The following is a 23,436-nucleotide window of genomic DNA, read 5'->3' on the forward strand; positions in this document are numbered from 1 at the left end:
TGCAGAAAATAACCATCGGCACGGGGCGGGATACGTTTCCACCTCAAAGCAAAAGCTACCCACAGAGCCGCAAATGTAACCTTCAAGCCCCGCCCTCCCCCTTCCAGGCCCGTGCCTTGCCACGGTGAGAAAAGCCAGTCCTGCTCAGGGGCTCACACTGAGGGGCCTTCACACCCTCACCCCTCCCGTGAGAGACCCCCTCCCTGGCAGCACAACGCCCGTATGTGAGGAAAAGGCCAGGTGTGTGGCAGGGGGACTGGAGCACTCACCTGACCGTCCCACCCCTCCCGTGAGAGCCCCACCCCTCAGCAGCGCAACGCCCACAGGTGCGTGGGGCCCGGGGCACTCACCTGACCATCCTGCCCCACGTGGTGGATCTGGAGGTTGCCCTGCAAAGAATCAGAGGAGGAGACAGTCATAAGCAGAAATACGCCAAGACACATTGCAGGTCATCTGGGATAACAAGAAAAACACCAGTTCTGCAAAAATCCAACCTGCAGTAGCAAAAAAGTCCCAAAACAAAATACTTACATTTCTAGGTATTATTTTTTATTGTAAAGGTGAAAAAACAAGTCCAAAAGCACTATGCCCGTTTCCCGACCCCGACTCCTAACGAAAATGTCATTTTTGCTTTATTTTTTATTTTGAAAGAATTTTAGATTCACAAAAAGCAGCACAGAGAGGTCCTATGTGCGTGCGGCCCAGCTTCCCCCGATGGGGACACCTTACTGGCTGTGCGGCATCACGCCAGACACGGGCACACACAACCCACCAGCTCACTCAACCACAGAGCTGCTAAGAGCTCTCCAGCTGGAAATCCATTTTCGTTTGTTGTAAAAAGGAATTGTCCTAAGTCTGCTAGGCCCTGCTAAATGTTTATTTTCAGATATCTTGTTTCAGCAAAATAATTTTAAATGAACAAGGTATGAATTTATTGCAGTGAGACTGCACACTGTCACTTACCACAAAGCCATCATGAATAGGATGGCAATTCTAATTCCTGATAAAAACAAGAAAGGCAATTACCTACACAAGATGGCTTCAGTTTTGAAAACTGAGAGGACAAAACTAATAATACAAAATTAAAATTCGAGTAGTAAAGATTCTTTAGCATGAACTATAAAAAGCACATGTGTGTTGATTTTTTCTTTTGCTGCTTATCAATTTTCCTTCATTTCCAATGACTATAAGGAAATTAAGCACTCCGATGAACAGCATGGCTTCTAGAGTATCGAGTCCAGCCTCCCAGCCCCCACGTGTCTGTGCCTTGAGAAGTAAACCTTCCCCTGCCACCCTCAGAGGCAGCTCGTGCACTGGAAGCTGCTGCTGAGATCCCGCCCCTCGCAGCAGCTCCGGGCTCTGCCCGACTCCTGCAGCTGACCTCCCTGAGCTAACAGGTGCATCTCCCAGCATCCCCACAGAGATGGTCCCTGACCCATCCACAGACACAGAACCCGGTTCTGCTCCTTCCTGGACACTCCGGCCTCCCAGGACTGTCCCCCACCTGCCCCTGCCCTGGTGCTTCCTTCCATCCATCCATTCACCTACTACATGTTTCTTAGTGGCCTGGTCACGCCGCTGTGTGGATGAGCCCGTTCATTCCCAGGGGCTCACGGCCCCCACGTAACTTCGTTCCTCCCCTTTCACCTCATCCTCATTCCGCCCTTGGAACCTTATGCACGTGTTACCCTCTCGGAATAACCCACTGGGAACTGCTGGTGTCCAAATTAAAGCCACCGCCAGCAGACACGTCCCAGTCCCTTGTGCTCCTCATGCCACGGCGTGCATGGGTCCACAGCCTTGCTCACGGGTACCTGGGCAGGACCCTGTGTGCCCACTGTGAGTCCCTGAAGGCCGGGCCTCTCGCTCCTCTGCTCCTCCACAGAACCTGCACCCTGCATGAGCTCCCAGGAGTCCTCACACACCCACTAACATCTCCAAGGTCCCCTCGACCTAGCCCCAGGCTTCCCAGTCCCTGCTGCAGGTGTGTGTGGGGAAGCCCGACATCTTCATAACGACACACTATCGTGCACCAAACATAAAGCGGGTGCCGCTGTCACGACCTAGAAACAGCCACGCTCCTCATCCCCCAGAGCGCAGAACGGTCACTCAGTACCACACGTGTATGCTGCTCAGAGGCCACAGACGAGGCCCAGCTCAGTGCCCCCCCGTCTGCTGCTGCCTGTGTGGTAGGAAGCAGCCCAGAGTCAAAGGACGGTCACCAGCCACCCAGGAGACAGTCCTGCCCTGGCACGCAAACACGGAGCATGGGGACCAGCCAGCCTCGGCTTTCTGAAAGCTCAGACCATCAGTCCTGCCTTTACGTTCCACATCCCAACAACAGCTGAGCCCATGCTTCTGAGCGCGTGGCTGGGGAGGGCTCCCGCACTTGACACAACAGAGACGACCACAGAGCCTGCAGGTTTGTCCAAGGCCAGCACCAGCTCTCAGGACTGGCAGCGTCACCTCACGGGATTCCCCACCATCCCATAAAATCGGCACAAATCCCACTGTGGCCACATGGCATATGAGGGGAGTGTATCAGGTCACCTGTGCAGGGGCGGGCCACATCTCAGGCACACTGGGGGCCTCCCCAGGCAGGAAGGGCAGGGCCACACAGGGAGAGAAGGGTACTCAGAGGACACTTCCAGCCAGGAGCAGAAACATCGACCTAGGGATTCTTGGCCAAGACAGACCAGAAGCTGTAGAGACCAGCAGACAGGAGGAGGAGGCAGTGAGACCACAGAGACTCAGGCCTGCACTGTGCACCCGCGAAGCAGAGTCCCCCAGCCATGGCCCACGTCCCCCATCGTCGGGATTCCCAGCTGCCAGCGCACTGTGACACAGATGAAGATCAGGAGTATGCAGGCACGGTGCCTGCAGGGACAGTGCTACGGCGAAGGCTGACTCACCTCGCTGTCCTGCGTGATCTGGACCTGCTCCCCCTGTGGCACCTGGGCGATGTGGAGGTGTCCCTGTGGGATCCGCAGCAAGAAAAGACACCAAGAAGCATCAGAAGAAAATCAAAAGCAAAGGAAACAAGAAACATCTTCCGGAATGTGTGTTCTGGATTATCTGTTTGCCATTCAAAAAGATAACTAACTCCTGAATACTGCAATATAGTCTATGCCTAGCATAAGCTTAAAGTCACCGCTTTAAATTACACTTTTGGTTCACAGTAGTCCCCCTCATCCACGAGGCTTTCAAGAAGCACCCCCTTCTCCCCACCACGTGGATGCCAGAAACCACGGACAGTGCTGAACCGTGTATCCTACACCTGCTCCTGCCCAGACATGCCGCACAGCTTGGACACGCTGGACAAAGGGAGGACTCAGGAGAACCAGACTTCACGTGCTGCTACCCGAAGAGTAGACAATTTGAAACTTATCCATTGTTTATTTCTGGAACTTCTCATTTAATGTTTTCAGATCCCGGCTGACCGTGGGCAATTAAAACCTGGGAAAGTGAGCCCACGGATAAGGGGTACCGTGTGACGCACACAGAGTGTTTTACGGTACTTCACAAAGGAGCAACAGGTCCAAGGAAAGGTATTTACATTTCTGAATGTGACTAAACTAGTGAATTTTAAAATGCGCATGACACGTAGAAAAGAGGGGAAACAGCAAAGTCAGAATGACCCCTCTTTTCAAATGATACGCTCAGCTCTCTGGGGATGCTGGGAGGCTACACAGGCCGAGCGTGGCCGGGAGCAGGAGAGCCGTTTGTGTGCCTACACTCAGAACAGGGCAGGCAACGTTTTTTAAATCAAAGAAACACTCATATGACTATTTGAACAGCTTGAGTCAACACTAACAAATGTGATTCCAAAAAACAAAAAAAATTAAAGAATCCAACGTTTATACATTGGGCAGACAATTCCTATAAACCTATAAATGAATACTCATTATCTTATCTGAAATTAACTCTTAGTCAAAATGGATCTTAAACTCCTGTAGAATGTTCTATGTAAGCATTATGGCAAAGTTACGTATTCTGGAACTCTTTCAAAGAGCTCCTTACTAACAAGATGAGAGTAACTGCCTTTGTGAACGCCAGACGAATTGAGTAAGCCTGTGAAATTCACTATTCATGACTGTCTCATCTCCCGTGGAAGAGAAAGGGTAATGCCCCACCTAAACGCCCCAGCATTTTCTGGAAGCCTTCCCCCTTGCAGACAATGTGCTGAAGCCACAGGAGACGAGCCACACCCCGCTCTCAGTAGCAGAGGACCCCGTTCCCAGGAGAAAGCCCTGCGACACGGGGGCACACGGTGACCACTGACCTCAGAGGTCCCCAGGGGCTGGTGCAACTGAAAACATCCGCGATATCTAGTGACACAGGTAAAATTTCTGGTCACCCGGCAAAGCTTCTGGAAAAGTCTTCCTTCTCTGCCACCCCCTACTCTTGTGCCACAAAATTCAGAAGGTGTTTGCAGAGGGACTTCACCCGGGAGTCAGTCTCTAGTGCATCAGGCTGGCTGCAGCTTGGGCCACAAAACCCTAACAGAGAAGTCCGCATAGGCAAGGCAGGGCACTGACTTGCTGCTGGGGCATGCCCGCCCAGCCTGGGTGTGCTGAGAAACCCCGAGGGAAAGGCTGCATGGGAACAACGGCCTCAAGCTTTTGCCACTGATCCTAGAAGGAAATCACTTTCTTTCCCTCAGTAACAAGACGCCTGCGCTTCTGAACTGAGCGTTACTATGATGCTTCGCAGGAGCACGGCCTGGCCCTCGTAGCTGATCGCCCAGGACCAAGGTGAGCTGAGCGAATGCCCGCACCCCACCATGTACTTCAACCCCTAGGCACTGTGGCAGCTGCCCTCATCTGTGAAATCCAAGCGCTCACAGCCACGATGGCCTCTCCTTTAAATGGGGTCCCTATGCCTCCTCCCAAGCTATCACTGTGCTCCCGAAACGCAGCGGAAGCCGCCATAGCCCTGCGGTGGGCTGCCCCGCCCCGCCCCGCCCTGCCCGAGGTACGTGGTGGAGAGGGTACGTACTACTTGCACCTGTCCGTCTTCTCCGATCTGGTGGATCTGCACCTGCTGCGCGTTGGCCAGGGCGTAGTGCAGCGCCTGCGGCTGCGGCTGTGGCTGCGGGAGCTCACTGGCGGGCGGTGGGGTGCTCATCATCGGCTCTGCGGGGCGACAGGTGCGAATGAGGTGAAAGAGAAGTTTCTTAGGCATCATTTCATGCAGCACATGTGCCCCCCGCACCCTTGTCTGTCCCTCACTCTCCACTCCCACAGCAGAGAAGAGGAAATGCTTCATTCCTCCTTCACTCGTACCGCCTCCACTCTTCTGCAGCGGTCACTAAGAAAGCTTTGTCTTAGGAGCTGAGGCTTCCGACATGGAACGCAGATGGGCTGAGAGTGACGGTGCCATGACAAAACCCCTTCTAGTCCCAACTTATTTAAATGAATGAAGTTCTGCAAGTGGACATTAAAAGCTGTTTCAGGCCGGCAGTATCTGTCCATGGGTAATTAAACTAATAGGGAAAAAACCTCATCCACGCACTTAAAGATACATTTCCAACAAATTTGCTGTGTTTAATCAAAACGAGAATGTGCTTTGATGTACTGTATATTTTCATTGTAATGATACCTCAATCATAATTTTCTTAAACACTTAGAATATTAAGAGCACAGAAAAACTTTTTAATTTTCAACGTATACACATAATTTTCTTGCAGAGAATTATGATGACTGGGCACGGTGGCTCACGCCTGTAATCCTAGCACTTTGAGAGGCCAAGGTGGACAGATCACCAGAGGTCAGGAGTTCGAGACCAGCCTGGCCAACATGGCGAAACCCCATCTCTACTAAAAGTACAAAAATTAGACGGGTGCAGTAGCGTGCGCCTGTAATCCTAGCTACTCAGGAGGCTGAGGCAGGACAATCACTTGAACCCAGGAGGCAGAGGCTGCAGTGAGCTGAGATGGCACCACTGCACTCCAGCCTCAGCAACAGAGCAAGATTCTGTCTCAAACAAAAAAAGTAGTAAGATGAAATTCTGTGAGAGAAGTCGAATGCTGATATGAATGAATGGAGAAAAATGAAAAACATGAACTTTCTGATTATTAAAGAAGGTGTGGTGGCTCACCTGTAATCCCAGCACTTTGAAAGGCTGAGGTGGGTGAATCACTTAAGGTCAGGCATTTGAGACCAGTCTGACCAACATGGTGAAACCCCGTCTCTATTAAAAATACAAAAATTACACAGACGTGCTGGCAAATGCCTGTAGTCCCAGTTACTTGGGAGGCTGAGGCAGGAGAATCGCTTGAGCCCAGAAGTAGGAGGTTACAGTGAGCTGAGATCACAGCACTGCACTCAGCTCCGGAAAACAGAGTGAGACTATCTCAAAAAAAAAAAAAAAAGAAAGAAAAGAAAAAAGAAAAGAAAAGGTTTCCATGAGTTTTTCACTAATAGCTAACGGTAGGTATTAAATTGCCATAGTACACAGATTGCACTGAATACAATTTTTAAGGTAACATAATAAAGTTGTTTTTTTCTCTGGAGACAGTTTTGCTCTGTTGCCAAGGATGGAGTGCAAGTGGTGTGGTCTCGGCTCACTGCAGCCTCCACCTCCCGGTTCAAGCGATTCTCCTGCCTCAGCCTCCCGAGTAGCTGGGACTACCGGCACCCACCACCACACCTGGCTAATTTATTTTGTATTTTTCGTAAAGACAGGGTTTCACCATGTTGGCCAGGCTGGTTTCAAACTCATGTCCTCAAATGATCTGCCTGCCTCAGCCTCCCAAAGTGCTGGGATTACAGGTGAGCCACCACGCCAGGCCACATAATAAAATGTTCATACTTGCGACATGCTAGAAATTGCCCAGCTACACTAAGTCAGAATCCTACTTTCATGTGATTCAAAGGTGGTCCACCTGCATGTCGAACGTGGGTAGCTCAGCTCCAGGTGAAGACCCTGACCCCACCTGAGCACCTCCAGAGATGGGCCATATTATTAGAAGGTGGTCCACCTGCATGTTGAACGAAGACCCTGACCCCACCTGAGCACCTCCAGAGATGGGCCATATCCCAAAGCACCCTCCCCCAGGCAGCGCTGCGAGCGCCACAGCGCTTCGCTGTCCACCTGAGCAGCTACGGAGCACTCACCGGCACAAGTGCTCGAGCAAGCCTTGTGGACCACAGGAAGAAGACAACAAAATCCCAGCTGGGCTGAAGCCCACCTCCCCGAACCTGCTGTTCCTTCACTGACCCTCCTAGGACCCGCAAACCCAACCTAATTCTTCACTGATGCATCACTTCTCCAGGCTTCTAACAAACCGTTATCAAACCTTGTGAAATCTCCATTTCTAACCATTTCCCCAAAGACAATGGCTTCCAGCCCACTGCCACCATGACAGTCTGTCCCCACACAGCTCCTCCCAGCGGCTCCAAAATGCTCCACTGGGGCCACAGGGCATACAAGCTAAGAATGGGTGTGCCCCGGAGTGCAGCTTCCAACCACACGGGCTCGGGGGAAGCTCCCACACACCACGCAGCCGGCAAACCATGCAGCCTCACAGGCTGTGACACCACCATCTACTCCTGTGCAAATGCTCTGAGGCTCCACGTGCAGCAGGGAAATTTCAGCTCGTTAAGTTTACCCCTTGGAGATCTTTCAGTATCCTAGTAACGCAGGCCAATCTATCTAGCAGTTGTCAGGTTATACAACAGCAGCTTCTTGCTCACTAAGGTCCTGGGAAGTCATTTAACCTGGGCTGCCGCTAACCTTACGACGTGCACGCACCCGCAACACACGGAGGGCAAGCCTGGCAGCCGCTCTCCCCGCCTTGTGAGTCTCGGAGTTCCAGGCGGCGCTGTTTTAAGTGTTCCTTGTCTCTCCCCGCTATGTTCCTTCTTCCGTCAAAGCCTTGCATGTAATTTTAACGGACTTCGATGCCCTGTCGGTTAATTCCAGGCAGGGTCTCTTTCTACTGACTGGTTTTTCTGATCCCAGGTCACATTCCTGCTTCTTGGTACTTGTGACTGGATACTGGACACTGTGAATTTTATTTTGCTGGTGTCTAGGTTTGCTGTCTTTCTTCGAAAGTGTTGTTACTTGTGGTTCAGGGCTGTTTTAAGCCCTGCCTTTAGAGACAGTTGAGCTCCACCAGTAGGCAGGGCCTGCTACTGCAGTGACTGATCACTGCGGATTCTCCACTCTGGCTGCTGGGAATCCAGCCACCACCCAGGCTGGTGTGAGCTTAGGGACCCTTCAGCTCATGTCTGCCTTGGAAGCCCCCAAACACCCAAGGAGGCCCCTGGACAGACGCTGGAGCTCTTTTCTGTGTAACTCTCTGCTCTTAAGAACTTGATTCCACAACTTGCAGCTGCCTCAGCCTCGCCCCACTCCAATCCGTCTCCTGAAGGCAGTGACTGCGCTGTGCTCTGCCTGACACCCCTGCTGCTCCGGTGGCATCCCTCCTCTCATGTTCCTTCTCTCAGGGGTCACAGTCCTGCGCTGCTGCCTGTCTAACGTCTTAGGACAGCTGATACATAGATTTTTGTCCTGATTTCGATGGCAAGAGAATTCAATCTGGTTCCTGCTACTATGCCTGACCAAAGGCAGAAATCTTCTCTCCCTTTTTTTTTTTTGCGGGGGGGTCACCCAGGCTGCAGTGCATGGTGCAATCTCAGCTCACTGCAACCTCCACCTCCTGGATTCAAGAGATTCTCCTGCCTCAGCCTCCTGAATAGCTGGGATTACAGGCATGCACCACCACGTCCGGCTAATTTTTCTATTTTTAGTAAAGACAGGGTTTCACCATGTTGTCCAGGCTGGTCTCGAACCACTAACCTAAGGTGATCTGCCTGCCTCGGCCTTCCAAAGTGCTGGGATTACAGGCGTGAACCACCATGCCTGTCCTCTCTGGCTTTTAAACGGCATTTTTAAAAACTATAAAACTAATGCGGTGCTTATTGGAAATAAATGAAAAACTATAATGAAAGAGAAAAACAAAAATTATCCTACTACTTAGAGACAAGACACTGTAAGAATCATCACACATAGATTTTTAATCGACTTCCACATACAGCTGTATCTTTGCAATAAAAAATGGTATCATACCATAAGTCTAGTTCTCACGTGCACTCTCTGCTGCCTGGCTATGAACACTCAAGGCGTAATTCAAGTCAGGAGCAATATTCCCACAGCCCCACTTCCACGGCCACAGGTTACTATGCTACACGGTATGGTTTCAGCTAATGCCTTCACCCACATCCCAGGACTGCTGCCTCTCTAAAGACCCAAGGCAGAATTCCTAATTGTAGTAGAAAGGCCTAGAATAGAAAAGCTTCTTCAAAACACGTCTCTCAATAAAGCGCTGCTTTAGGGACACAACTGGTGTGGCCCACCACAGCCAGCCACCTCCTGTCCTCAAGCCCCTGGGCAGCAGCTGAGGCCGAGTATCTGATAATTACCAAAACAGCCACTTCCTGAAGCCAGCTTCAGAAAGAACGAGACCCCGGGAGAATGCCAGGTGATCTAGTCTGTAACTCGCAGCACTTCCAGAACAAAGAGTTCTGGACGACAGAGACTCCACTGAATTGAAGAGTTGGCCCTGTCTACGCTGCCCTCGCATCCTGCCCTAGCCCCAGTCAGAGCTCAAGTTCCAAGAGCCGCTGCCAATGTAGCTACTGTGGGGACTTTTCAAAGAACAGTTTGCATTCAAATACTTACTGCACTATTTTGAGATGTGTTGGGTGAAAGGCAGTATCAAGTCACATTGTCGTCCCCTGTGAAAATTCTCCCAGCGATGCCTGAGAGGTAACTGCAAGAGAACTGTTTCCACTATCTTGTGCTTAAATCCAACTAAGGCCATGAACTCAAAGTAAAAATAAAGCACGATTCAGAATCCACCCACTCCACCTGGAGTCACCAGGCAAATCGTAAGAATACAACAGCCAGCATCCACACACAAAGGCCTAGCCCTCCTCGCCCCGTCCAGAACACTTCCAGGAGGCCCAACCGGCCTTGTGTCCCTCCCAGAGGAGCCTGGGGCAGGCCCGAGGCTGTCTGCCGAAGGGCGCACAGGGCCAGGCATAAGGTGCTGCGGCTCCACTGCCCCAGGGGCACCGGACCAGCCTCCCACCTCGGTTCCTGGCAAGTGCTGGAGCTGCCGGCCACACTCTGGACTGCCCTGAGGGTGCCACCAGACCAGCTTCCCCCAGCAGGGGAGGGCAGCCTGTCCCGCAGCACGAGGCCTACCTGAGGGGCAATAGGAGGATGAGTTCGGCGTTCTCCGTGAGAAGCTCTTGACCGCTAGGCTCTGGCCCCGCTGCTTGCGCCGCCACGCCGTGCGACACTTGGAGTCGATGCTCTGCTTGATTCGGTACCAGTCGGATTCCGTGATGCCAAATTTATAGAAAAGGTGACCTGAAAGGACACATCCAAGGACAAGAGGTGAGGCCTGCTCGGGACAGCCATTAGGAGATGCCTGGCTGCAGAGCCTGGGCCCGCTGCAGAGGCCTCCCCCAGGCACCCCTGCCCGCCAGGCCGGCCCCGTCTTCCTGCAAAGGATCCGGAAAGGCCCACTGCACAGAAGGTACTTAATGGCCTACGGGCAGGGCTCCCGATCATGACACACTCTTTCCAGGTACTTAACTCCCCATTCCTGTGACCTGGGCCGCCCACACCAGGTGCACACTTGGGGCTCTCACAGGATTCCCAGATCTCCCAGGCTCCAACTTCCCTCTGCCCTGAACTCACAGCACCTAGCATACCAAGTGCCCAGAGGAGGAGCTCAGGGACCTCAACAACCGAAGCAGAACTCGTCACTCCTCGGCTCACTCAGGCCTGCTCAGCCACCGCCCTCCCTTCCTTCAAGTCTTGGCTCCACCATAACCCTTGACAACCACCCGCCCCTCCTGGGCCTCCTGGGCTCCCACCCTCCTTCCACCTCCCACTCCCAGCCCTGCTGGGCTCCCACCCTCCTTCCACCTCCCACTCCCAGCCCTGTTGGGCTCCCACCCTCCTCCCATTTGCTTTGTCAGACCACTGACCACCTTCCAGCGTGTGGAGAATTCACATATGTAGTGTTCACTGTTTCCCTCACACACACAGGGGCCTTCTTCCACCCATGCAGGTCAGGCACGCAGAACGGCCTGGCACAGTGGGCAGGTCAGGCACCCAGAACATCCTGGCACGGTGGCTGCACCCATGGGTGTTGTAAACAGTGATTATCACAGCCTGTAAGTCACCCTCCCATCGCTGCTCAAGTCCGAGGCTTGCTTATGCCATTCTCTACGCCTTTCTCCTGTGCCTTTTCAACTACAGCACACACCCCTCACGGGCAGGGCCTATGTCCTCATCCCTGGAGTCCCTGCACCACAAGCCAGGCGGGCACAGCTACTCTCACTGTGGGGCCGAGGCTCGCCCGGGGCTCACTGTGCACACGGCAGAGAATGCCCTGGGACCCCCAGTTCTCTACCACTTGCGCTACAGAGAGCTCTCAGCACACCCTGAGAAGCATCCAGAGATGCCCGGTATTCAACAAGAAGAAAACTGAGGTTCCAGAGGCCATGGTGCAACAGGAGACAGGACGAACCCAGGCCCCGCTGCCCGCCCGGGCCACCTCCCACTAAGCCATAGGAGCCCTTCCTTGCAGCGAGGACGAGTGCGGGAATCACGGGAAGGGCTCTCCAACACAGTGGTCTCCCAAGCTGGCTCTGCAACTTCATGAATTTACAGGAAAATACTTGGATGGAATTGCAAATTGTAGGAATAAAAAGATTAAGCTGAAAAGTGTCCTGTTTCGACTACCAAGAGCCTCGAGTTTGGACCCTACGGCCCAAACCCCAAAAATCTGTTTCCATTGAGACTAAAACGTTGGAAATAATCAACACAGAGCAAGAAGTGTTTGGCTTTAAGTACTACATTAGGTATCAAAAGCCCCTCGGGTTTTGGAAACAAGCTTCCTAACTCTGTAGATACTTGAGACGTGTTTGACTGTCTGTATAATGACAACCAACTCGTCTGTGCTCCAGACAAAAAGAAACTGGCCAGGAGGGTGGGGTTTGTGGGATCAGAGGGAAGAACAATCTCAAGCGTTTCAGCAGCACTTTTGGATCCTCACGCATAAAAGCATACAGCAGCAGCTCTTCGGTTTCCAATTTGCAGGTCATCTCCAAAATAATCAGAGTCACCACTCAAATGCTGGCGGGGTGACTGGCATGCCTCAGGAAACCCCAGGCTGAGCAACTTTAGTGACTGGCAGAGGAACCCAGCCGCCGGCTGTGGTCACAGGAGAACCCAACCATTAAAATCACAACGAAATCCTTACAGGAGAGCCAGCAATGGCCAGGGTTGCACCAGTTACCTTGAAACCCCACTTTCACAACTCTACTTAGATGGCTTCAGGAGAGCCCAGTTACTGACTTCAGATGCAAAGCAGGCCAGCCGCCGCCGCAGGAGACAAGAGCAGAAGCAGCCAGCCCACCAGCAGGAAACATCCTCAGAGCCCAAGTCAATCAAAAGAAGCGTCCTCAGAACTGCCCTCCTGCTACCCTCATGCCATCCACTCCAGGAGAAAACGTCCATCTACCGCTAAGGATTAATCAAGTCCATGCAAAATTTAAAAATGGGTTAGTTTTTAACTAACAGGAAAGAAGATATATCTAAAACACACAGGTGTACAGGTTAAGAGAAATTAGTAAAAACATTAACATTTAAATTCAACTGAGTAAAAATCAAGCTGCCAGTTCAAACCCTGGCTCCTACCCTTTACAGAAAACATAGATATTCATCTAGCTCTCCCCTCCTGAGTTTACACCGTCCTGAGGCGTTAACTTACTCCTTCCATCCACACTTCAGGCCCCAGCCTGGGCAAATGCCCCCTGCCAGCCACTAAGGAGATCCAGAGAACAAACCGGTTGCCTGAGTGCCACCCCCAGAGCGCGGCGGGTGAGGAGGGGAGGATCTGAACATGCACAGATGGGTGCAGGCGCCGCCCACAGCACTCCCGGACAGCAGCTGGGGCAAGCGCCGGCTTCTGGGCAGCCCTCGGGACTCTGAGGGTCTGCAAGGGGCTCCGACTCCTGCCGGTGCTGCTTTCTTTACCTTTTCTGACAGCACTGAGCAGCCGCACGTAACAGAGGGAGCAGGAAAAATCCTATCGTGATGGGATCAAAAGATCACCTTGCATTTAACTGCCATTTTCCACTTACAGCATTTTATCTCATGTTATTCGATGGGATTTAACAGCCATTTTCCACTTAAAGCGTTTTATCTCATGTTATTCGATGAACATTAAAAAAAAGGCCTCATGAAGTAAGAATGTCATTACTCTCACCTTGATTTTGAGGCAAGAGCCAGAAGAAGGACAAGTGTGGCGTGTCCAAGTCCGATCACCAGTTAGGGGCGAGTGCCACCTGCAAGTGCACGCTTCCCGCCGCCAAGCTGACACCGGGGCCCGCCCATGTGGAGAAGCAGCAGCCCCACTGCGCGCGGCCCTCAGCGGATCCTGAGAACCCACGAGAGGCGGTGGGGAAATGGGAAGAACACACACACCCCACACATGTGCCCCTGCTGTCCTGAGCCCCCTCAGCCCAAGGCACCCACGGCCCCCGCTGGTGGGAGGCCTGGTCGAATGTCGCTATAGGCAGAGTGTCCCCTGCTGAAGTGCCCAGAACACGAGGAGAACAGAAGTGCTCGGCATCTGGCTGCTGAGGCTCATGGGATCCCTACGGCGCAGTGTCACCCGGCAGCAGACCACCCTGGTCCAGCCTCAGTCCTTGCCTTCCCCAGGCATATCCCCACATCACGCCCATCAAGGCCCCTGAAAGGCCGGGACAGGCTTGCCCTCCAGGCTCAGCCAGGCAGCGTCCCTGCCACCACGTGTGCCTCTCCCTTCCTGGAGAGCTGTCCTGTGGTCCCCAAAGAGCCGAAGGGTCCCCATGACCGTTAACTGCCTTCCCACTTTCCAGAACCCCTGTCCCTGACTCTGGTGGTTCAAATCCTAAGCCGACTCCCAGTTCTCATTCTGTGTGGCCATGAGAGGCACTGTGGGAGACGAGAGAGAACCAGAAGGGCTTGTAATCTTGCACCTTGGTGGGTGGCATGCGCTTATCAGTCACAAAGGAATGAAAAGCACCACCCCTGCTAATGCCATCTCAAGTGCAAGGGAAAGTGCAGCACGAAACAGAGTGCCAACAATTCACTTCTTGAAATTACAGACTCGATGTGATAGCGTTGCCTCGAAAAACAAAAGGCGTCTCAAAGCCTCTGACTGGTGGAAGCCAGCCGACACGCTCCCTCTCAAGGCAGTACACAGCCCACAACCCTCACATGTCCAGCCGAAGCCTCTGTCCAATGGCGGGCAGCATGCAGCCCACACCCCTCACATGTCCAGCCTCCAGGCCAAGCAGGCCGCCTTCTCCAAGCCTGCTGCCTCGCTCCTTTATGAGAAAAGACTATGGGGTCACACCTGTCCTCGGTCTGTTAGCAAGAGAGCCCGTCACAGCCACTTGCAGGGCCACCTCCAGGTCACAGCATCTGGGTACCTGCTGAGGAGGCTCCGCCCACTTTTCTGCCTGGAGCCCACACTGACCAGACCTTCCTCCCTGCTCTAGGTCACTGTGGGAGGCTCAATGTCCCACGGCAGACAGACAAACACCCACCCCTGTGTGGAGTCCGCATTCTGCCCTTAAAGACACATACAGGGCAGCGTCATCATTTCACCCCACAGAGAACCTGGAGAAGAAACAGCGCTTGACCACCCAAGTTCAAAAGAACCCATGTCCTGTGTCCTGGGCTGAACAGTGTCCCCACAAAACTCATGTCCTGCTCAGGACCCCAGATTGTGACCTGACTTGGAACTGGGGTCTCTGCAGATGTGATTACCTAAGTTGTGATGATGTCATCCTGGAGAAGAGGGGCTCCAAATCCAGTGACTGTCCTCATAAGGAGAGGAGAAGGAGACACGAGGAGACACAGGGAGAAGCCAGCCATGGGGGAAGCGGGCAGAGGCTGGAGGGATGCGGCCAGCACGGAAGCTGGGAGAGGGAAAGACCCCGCAGAGTAGGTGTGGCCCTGCTCACAGCTCGACCTCAGCCATCGGCCTCCAGACCTGCGTGAGAACACGAGTCTGTTCTAAGCCAGCCAGGCTGGGAGCTTTGTCACAGTGGCCACAGGACCTATGAGGCACTCTGCAAGACACAACAGGGCCAGGACACACACCTGCCCACACAGGGACAGGTGCGGGTGAAGCGGCTCCTGGGAGCCGCTGCTTCCCGCTAGGAAATACCGCCTGCTCTTGGAGTGAATGATTTAAGAAGAACTACAATCATCTGACAGATCAAGCTTGAATGCATAACATTTTACTCTGTGCAAATGAATCCAATCTCTAACTGCTAGGAGGCTTCGTGGGGATCTGCCGTCCACAGCAGCGTTCTTTACAGCAGACGAGACCGGCGTGCTCGGGGTAGTATGGCCGTAGACAGCAGTCTTTAGAAAAGTCCTCAGATCGGGGTCAGCAGCTTGGATGCACAGTCCAGGCAGAGGCCTGTGTGAGCCATGGGTAGAAATCCTAACCCACTTTCCCTTCACAGAGAAAACAGGCAGGTGAGTGCTGCTGTCCTTCCAGCTCATCCCTCAGGAGAATGCTCCAAGGTTTTCAAAGTTCCGATAATAAGCTACCTTTGCATAAGACACAAATGTGGTTAGCTGCCCAAATCCAGGGGTCCACCAATCCTTGGGATCTTTAAGAAAGCCAACACCCCAAAAAACAAATTTCTCTCTCTCCCTCTTTCCAAAAGCTCATTTCCTCATTTCAGGAAGGTGGTACTTAGAGACGTTACCCACTGTGTGTTTCAAAATAGGCACTTTTTTCTTCAGAAAAAGAAACAAAATCTTTCTGCTGACGAGTAAGAAGGAGAAACTTAAACCACAATCTGCCTCCTCATGAGCTGCCCAGGTCGGGCGAGGACAGCGGGCCTCTGACTGCTGCGGCTACAGGCGTCACTGCGGGTTCTGAAGCAGCAGCAGAGTGAGGTGGGCGACGCAGCCAGTTCCGCGCCTGCCGCAGTTCAAGCTGGGCTGGGGAGGTTTGCTCCGTGCGTTTATTTGACTTGTTTTGTTTTTTGAGCAACAATCACAAAGAATGAAACTGGGCCACAGGGAGAAAAGGTAAAGCAATGCTTTGAACATTTCAACAATTCCACCTAAGCGCAAGTGACACGGGTCCACCTGGCCTGTAGGAGAAGGAAGGGTTCCCGTTGCCATCTCCACCCAGCTTTCACTCCAGAGGAGGTGAGCCCGGGCAGGTGTCGCCTGCGGCCCGCAAGGGCAGGTGTGAGGGCAGGCCGTGCTCTCTCAGCCCATAGAGCAGGGCTCCTCTCCATGTGGACACCAGAGGAGCAGGGAATAGGGAGGAACAGCAAGGGCCTGTGGTCACACGGGCCACGATTATAGGCGCTAACTCCATCCTGTAAGTTCTAGCTTCTGTCCCACAAGACACTGCCTCGAGGCCGGGTGCAGTGGCTCACACCTGTAATCCCAACACTTTGAAAGGCCAAGGCGGCCAGATCACCTGAGGTCAGGAGTTCTAGACCAGCCTGGACAACAGGGTGAAACCCAGTCTCTACTAAAAATAGAAAAATTAGCCTATGGTGGCGGGCGCCTGTAATCTCAGCTATCGAGGAAACTAAGCCAGGAGAACTGCTTGAACCCAAGAGGTGGAGGTTGCAGTGAGCCAAGATCACACCACTGCACTCCAGCCTGGGCAACAAAGTGAGACTCCATCTCAAAAAGAAAAAAAAAAACATACACTGCCTTGCCAGTGAGCTGCCAAGGGGGCCGATGAGTGCCAAGGAGGAGGCTGGGTGCTCACAGCCATGAGCATGCCCCCAAGCCAAGAGGTCCAGCAGCCTGGTGAACAAGCCAGTGACCTCGGCTGTCTGGGGGACAGCCCCGAAGCTGGCGGGCCCAGGAGAGCCCATGCCAGTCTCCCACTCCCCATTCAGGCCTCCAGACCCCCGTCGAGTTTGGCAGCCCTTCCCAAGCAAGCTCAGCAGGGAAGGTCAGCTCACGGCCACAACACACAGGGAGTCGGGGCCAGCCCCATTCTGCCCCATGCAGTGCCTTCCACCGCCCCACACAGACTCCCTGAGTACAGACATGGCCACCCCACCGCCATAGGCTCTGCTCTGAGTATCACCCTCTCATGCCCGTCACCTCGCTGGAATATTCTCTGTGCCTGATTTAAAAAACGACAAATGGCGGATGATGCCTCAGCCTGACCTTCCAAATCAGACCCAGCTGCCCTCCAGCTTCTCAGCCGATGCCCCTGTCATCTCCCTGGAGGAGCAGGGACTCCTCCCCTGGGAACAGGACCCACCGAAGAATGCCACCGCCCCACATGCATGGCACGCTCACCCCACCTCACCTGGGAATAGAGCCCACCCCACAACATCACCGCCCCACATGCATGGCACGCTCATCCCACATGTCACCATCCTTTCCTCTCTGTCCAGGCTGCCCCTCCATCCGTAGCCCAGCGTGACCCTCCTGCGACACCTCACAACGCACCTCTCAGGTTCCAGACGCTTCCGTCTGCCGTTCCTCACACTTATTTACACATCTCAGTGCGCTCCAGACCACAATCCACACGCCCAGCACCAGCACAGAGCAACCCCTGGGTTTTAAGCTACAAGCACGTCACGTGGTCAGGTATGGAGATTTACGCTCTCGGTCACGCCATGCCCTAAAGCTGAGGAGGGGGCGGTGGGCCTGCCACCCGCCTCTGAAGGCAGTGTCCTGTCACAGCACAGCCATGGCCGTGCTCGTCATCTGTGGCTGCTTTCAGAGCTGAGGGATTGAAGAGAGACCCCAGGGTCCACAAAGCCTGAATCATCTGCCATGTGGCCCTTCAGAAGAAGGCTGTGAGTGACACCTGCCCTGTGACCCTCTGTTCCTCTGTGACCTGCTTTACTCCGACCCTGAGAAGCTGTGAGGGGGCCCCACATGTGATCTCCCAGGCAGTCATCTGAGACTACCTTCAGGGTCCAGGACGGGCGCCCGCCAGTGTCTGACAGCCAGGGCACATGCCTGGGCCAAGACATGGCAATGGGAAGATGCCACGACCTGCTCACACATGTGTGGGCGGGACCTGGGCACCACCTCTCAGCAGCTTCCAGGAAAACCTGCAGTCAGCACAACCCCTCAGTCTCACTCAGACCCCATTTCTACAGCAACTATTCAACAGCCGAGCCCTTCCACTCCTTCCGGCTCCCGACAGAGGCTCAAGGGCCACACCGCGCTTCCCGAAGGAGCAAGGCTCTCTCCTACGGGAACAGCGGCCCCCAGCATGGTGAGACCTGGACGCGGGGTGCGTCACCTCGCTCGCCTTATTGGAAGATCAGATTCGCATTTCACGCTCCCCTGCGGCAAGTCTCTAGAACCCGGATTTCCAGAAGACGCCCCCTCCCACGAGGTGCCCGAGTCTCTTGCGTTGGCTAACGCTTCACTTTAGAAGTCAGGCAGGCGGCTTCTGGAGCAGATGGGCTCTGTGGAGCAAATGGACCGTGGACGCTGGCAAGGAGGACCTGAGCGTCCGTCAACGCCATCGAAGGACATCGCCATCGACACTGGAGCAAGTCCCGCTCTTCAGAGGGGAGGGAAACATCACAGGCTGGGCTGGGCATGAAAATCGAGCCCTGGAGCTCTCCTGGTCACAGCCAGGTCAGCGCCAAGTCCCTGGCACGGCTGCCGAGCCCCAGCCCTCTCTGAAGGAAGGAGGCAGGTGCACTCCACCCGCTCCGGAGAGGCTCGGCGCCTGTGTCAACGCAGCCAGCAGGACCGCAGGGAAGGCCCCGGCTCTCCTCCCACTTCCTCAAGAGTGGCCTAAGGACAAGAGGTGAGGAGGTTTCCACCCTAATTTAAGGGTACACTATAGGTGTAAAACATTATGGGGTACATGAGATACCCTGGCACAGGCACGCCATGCATAAGCACATAAGAGTCAACCGGGTACCCATCCCCTCAAGCAGTGATCCCCAAACTGCCTGGAGAAACGCAGCCCCAGGCCGGCCCTACTGATGCCAGCGTCCCCAACGCTGAAGCGCGGGCCCTGACCCAGCTCCCCGAGGCAGGGCCCGACTTACACCGGATGCCGTAGATGGTGAGCGGGTCCAGCTGCTTCTTCCCGTGCTTGCCCTGCCCCGAGAGGTTGGACACGGCCTGCACCTCGCGGTGGAAGAGGTAGTCCAGCAGCGTGAGCGCCATCTTCTCGGCCGTGCGGCAGTTGGTGCTGATGTGCAGCATGTCGGAGGGGATGATGGCGCAGCGCACCCGCATCTCGGGGTTGTTCTCGTCGCCCAGCCAGGTGCCGTTGGGGTAATCCTCTGAAAGAGAGAAGACAGGGTACTCAGACGGCCAAGGCTCGAAGACGCTCACGCTCAGGGCAGCAGAGCGCTCAGCTCAGACACACCCAGGAAAGCCGGGCAGGCCAAGAGCACCGGAGCCTCCGACTGCTGCCAAAGAAAGAACCGACGAGGGACGGAAGCGATCCCACCACCCCCAGAGGGGCCGAGATGTCCTTACATCCATCTCACGTGGATCAATGTGGCAGGCAGGCAGCGTCCTGGCAATCCTGCGCTCAAGGCCAGCCCTCGCAGCTCAGCCCGCCCTGCTAACTCAGTGAGGCAAGCGGCTCGCAGCGCACCTAGGGCCCCCGGCATCTGCAGCTCCCGGGACGGCCCCGTCTGCGGCTGGCACAGCACTGGCCAGCGTGTGCCCGGCGGCAGGAGCCTCCGCAGCCCCCAGGGGATGCCGCCCAGACCCCAGCGGGAGCACAGGCCAAGCTCATCCTCACTGGAAGAGGTGACACCAAACAAGCTCTAGTCTCAAACACCAGGTTCTCTTCACAGCCCCGGCAGGGTGAAAAGTTTTAAAAAAATAACAATGGTTTTCTGTCCACATCTGGAAGGAGACCACTTGCCACACCTGTCTCTGGAAGAATGGTGAGCCACCGCCTGTTCCTATGTTTAGAGGACTCTGCACTGAGAAGAGGCTGTGGGGCCTCCACACAGCCCACGGAGCCCGGCATGCCCCACAGCGCCCTCTGCACTGTTGAGGGTCGGCCCGGCCTGGTACGAGAAAATGGCTCCATGGAGTCCCGGCCAGCACCGCTGCCCTTTCATGCTCTGTGAGCCTCACGCCTCCCCCAGGAAGCTCCACAGTGAGCCTGGGGTCTGTGCACAGCACTTGCCCTGAGTTGCTCAGAGCACTGGAATCCCTTCCCCTCCTCGTTGCCAAAGTTCCTTCCTTGCCACAGACATCCCTTAATCATGTGGAACTCAACCCTTGAGATCTTGTGACCTCAAAGGTCACTAAGAACAAAAAGAGAAAGCCAAGGCTGCATCTGGGGGCAGGGCAGGGGGACACGGGAGCAGCAGGGCCAGGTGCCAGTGGGGCCTTGGGATCTGAGCACCAACAGGGTCACACACTGTGCTCATCCTGGACCTGGGACCCTGACAGTATCAATATCCTTGCACACAGTTGGTACCTGCCCCAGCCACCTGCTGAGCGGAACCTTCCCCACAGAAGTGAGCAACCTCACTGCCAGGGATGCTCTCCCACCAGCCAGCCATTCCCACCAAGAAGGACGCAGAGGTCATGGCTCCAACATCAGCAGCTGGCTTGCCGCCGCCCCGTGGACACAATGCCAGCCCTTGCCTCTGCACAGCATAAGTCACAGCATGCCCTGGACACGGGCATTCTCAGGGCAGTTAAAATGCAGCCGTCCACAGCGGCGTATTCAGGTGTGGGAATGCACCATATTCTCCACCATCGGCGAAGCCACAGCGAGGAACCGTGGACAGGCCCACGCTCCGCATGGAGGAGAGGTAGCCAGGCACCTGGAGAAGCCGGAGCTTGCCGGCAAAGCACACTCCCGTGGCGATGGAGTGGGACTTCCCACCTGCTTGCCCAGGGAGTGGTGCCTGCCAGCCCCTCCACACCTCTCCTCCTCTCCCCCAAGCAAGTGCAAGCTCTCAGCCAGCTCTCAGCTTCTTAGCTGACCCTTCACAAGTCACTGGTCTCTGAACCACAGACTCCTTCTCTGCATAGTGGCCTATCCGGGTTGTCCTCAGATTGACCAAGTACAGTAGGTGAAAGGCTTGGTGGCTTGTCAAACCCCCTTTTCATAGCCTTCCCATGTGACAGAGGAAAGCTGCACACATGATCATAAACCAGACAACTGGCACTCCAGCTTGGAAGCTCAGCAGCTCCCGAACAATCTCTTCTGACCTGAAGTTGAACCAAAGTAAAGCTGTGAGTCTCCTCTCCCCTGGCACATCCTCCTCCATGGAAGGGTGGAGACCCAAATACCTTCCTCGAGGGGCCAGGACCTAGGAGGGCCTCCACTCTCTGTCACAGTCTCCACGGCCTAGGGCTGGGTTACAGTCATGCCACCCTGGGCATCGTCACCACAAAATGTCTGTAAGTTTTACTTTGAAATGTCCCAACACTGACTTTCCGGCTCCTAAAAGAGTAGCCAGCCGTGCCAGCCGGGCCAGGAAGCCTGGAGCACAGCTGAGAAGCCATGGCCACCGTCTGGCCCTAGTGTGCATGGCTCCCTTCACAAGCAGCCTCAATCGCCAAAACATGTTATTCCCCAAGACATAAGATTTCCATGAAGTATCAGAGCAGGGCCGGTCATCGCCACGGGGGCAGGGCACGGTGGCTGGGCTCTTGGCTGTAGCTCAGGATAGAAAACAGCTCTAATTTTTGGAATTCAGGACAAGAGGTGAGTAAGAAGTATCGAAGCTCAGAGACCGTTGAGAAGTGCAGGGATGGTGCTGGGAACATGGGCTCAGACACGTGCATCGGTCACGCCATCTGTCAGCCACTGTTCCACCTGGACGTGAAGAGCCAAATGAAACATATGCCTCAAGACTAATTAATGGATGCAGTCTCGTGGCAGGGGCTGTCCAGAGGCCACAGCTGGAAAGGTGAGAGGCTCCAACCTCAGGGATTTTATGAATTTCTCTACGAATCCTTATGGGACAGCCAAGTGCCTGGCACCGGGTCTCAAGCTCGGCATCTTAGCCCTTGCTCAGAGTCACAGGCCAATGCCATCAGCCACAGCGGCACAGGCCCTGGTCAGCAGCACTCCAGTCAGGAGGCCGTGGGGAGGGGAAGGCCAGGGCACAGAGGGGGCATGTGAGTCAAGGCAGGAGCAGGACAGTCTCTGAGATCCAAAGCCACATGCTGGTCACACCATGGCTAGAGATGGTCATTGACTCCACAGGACTGAAGACTTAAATGGGAATCTGCGGGGGAAACCCAAGATGTGGGAGGATGGTGGCCGAGGCAGTCCCATAGCAGTGGCGCCTGCACCATGCGTATCCCCAGCACCGCATGCTTCTCCCGCATGGACGGGTGGCCCCAGACACAGCTCCTCGCTTGTGCTGACCTTAACACGCCACAGGTTTCCTGGTCAGATCAAACCTAAGGGGCTGAATCCTTCCTTGAGTCTGTCCTCATGAAGGGCGGATTTTTAAAACTTTCTGCAGTGGGGGCCTGCGCAAGGGGCAGAGATTTGCTTGCGGCCACTGGTGGCTGGGAAGCAGAGGCAGCACAGGCCCACGCTGGCAAGTGGAAACTGTCCCACTGCAAGGTCCTTCCGTACCAGGGCTGCCAGGGTGACACCCTCAGACACCAACCAGCATGAGCCGGGGCCTCGGGAATCAGCCTCGATCCCACACAGAGGCTGCTTGATGCAGGCTCCCAGTCCTGGCCAGCCACAGAGCCCAGGTGAAGGAGTGCAAACGGAGTGCAAGCCACCTGGGCGCTGGAGGGGCACCTGAGCACCTGCGGAAGCCTCCCGGCAGCTGCTGTAGTACAAGACCTCGGCCCACCCCTCCCGACTCCCAAGTGCCACAGACAGTGGCCTGCAAGTGAAGGGAGACAGGCAGGGGTAGTGCTGACTTCAGATGAGAACAGGTGACCCAAGGCAGGAAACAGAAGGAGCGACCCAGGGGAAGAACTCGGAGAACATTCTAGAGCAGAGAGCAGCACCGGCCTGGGCCAAGAGGGGCCACATGCTCCAGGAAGGTAAGGGAACCAGTGTGGCCAGAGCAGGGAGCATAGGGCAGAGGAGTGACAGGGAAGGATGGAGAACCGAGCAGGGCCCAGTCACCCAGGCAGAGAGCAGGTGCCCACGCCCAGCGTGGTCTGAGCTAAACTAAACCAGCATGGGCAGAGGACATGAGCTGAGAGGGCACAGGCAGAGGGCACGAGCTGAGGGGGCACAGGCAGAGGGCACGAGCTGAAGGGGCATGGGCAGAGGGCACAGTCAGAGGGGACAAGCAGCTGATTACAGGGCTGCTCAATAATCCAAAAACGGCAGAGGACCTGGGGTAGGTACGGCCTACATGAGACCCACTGTCTTTGAACTTCCCAGGGTTCCTAGCACAGAGGCTCATTTAA

At 54.8% G+C, this 23,436-nt stretch overlaps 1 protein-coding gene across 1 annotated transcript in view; it reads right to left on the reverse strand.

The window, feature by feature from the left end:
* Positions 1–23,436, reverse strand: part of BANP (BTG3 associated nuclear protein) — a 143,188-nt gene that overhangs the window by 48,692 nt on the left and 71,060 nt on the right. The window contains exons 7-11 of the mRNA XM_064369916.1: positions 19,107–19,346; positions 10,216–10,383; positions 4,999–5,135; positions 2,913–2,975; positions 351–389 (exon numbers count right to left, since the gene is read on the reverse strand). Of these exons, the coding sequence (XP_064225986.1) occupies positions 351–389; positions 2,913–2,975; positions 4,999–5,135; positions 10,216–10,383; positions 19,107–19,346 (647 nt within the window). The remainder of the gene's footprint in view (positions 1–350; positions 390–2,912; positions 2,976–4,998; positions 5,136–10,215; positions 10,384–19,106; positions 19,347–23,436) is intronic.

The sequence above is a fragment of the Aotus nancymaae genome, unplaced genomic scaffold, assembly GCF_030222135.1.
Source record: "Aotus nancymaae isolate 86718 unplaced genomic scaffold, 86718_ANA_hifiasm-v0.15.2.pri h1tg000095l, whole genome shotgun sequence".
NCBI lineage: Eukaryota > Metazoa > Chordata > Mammalia > Primates > Aotidae > Aotus > Aotus nancymaae.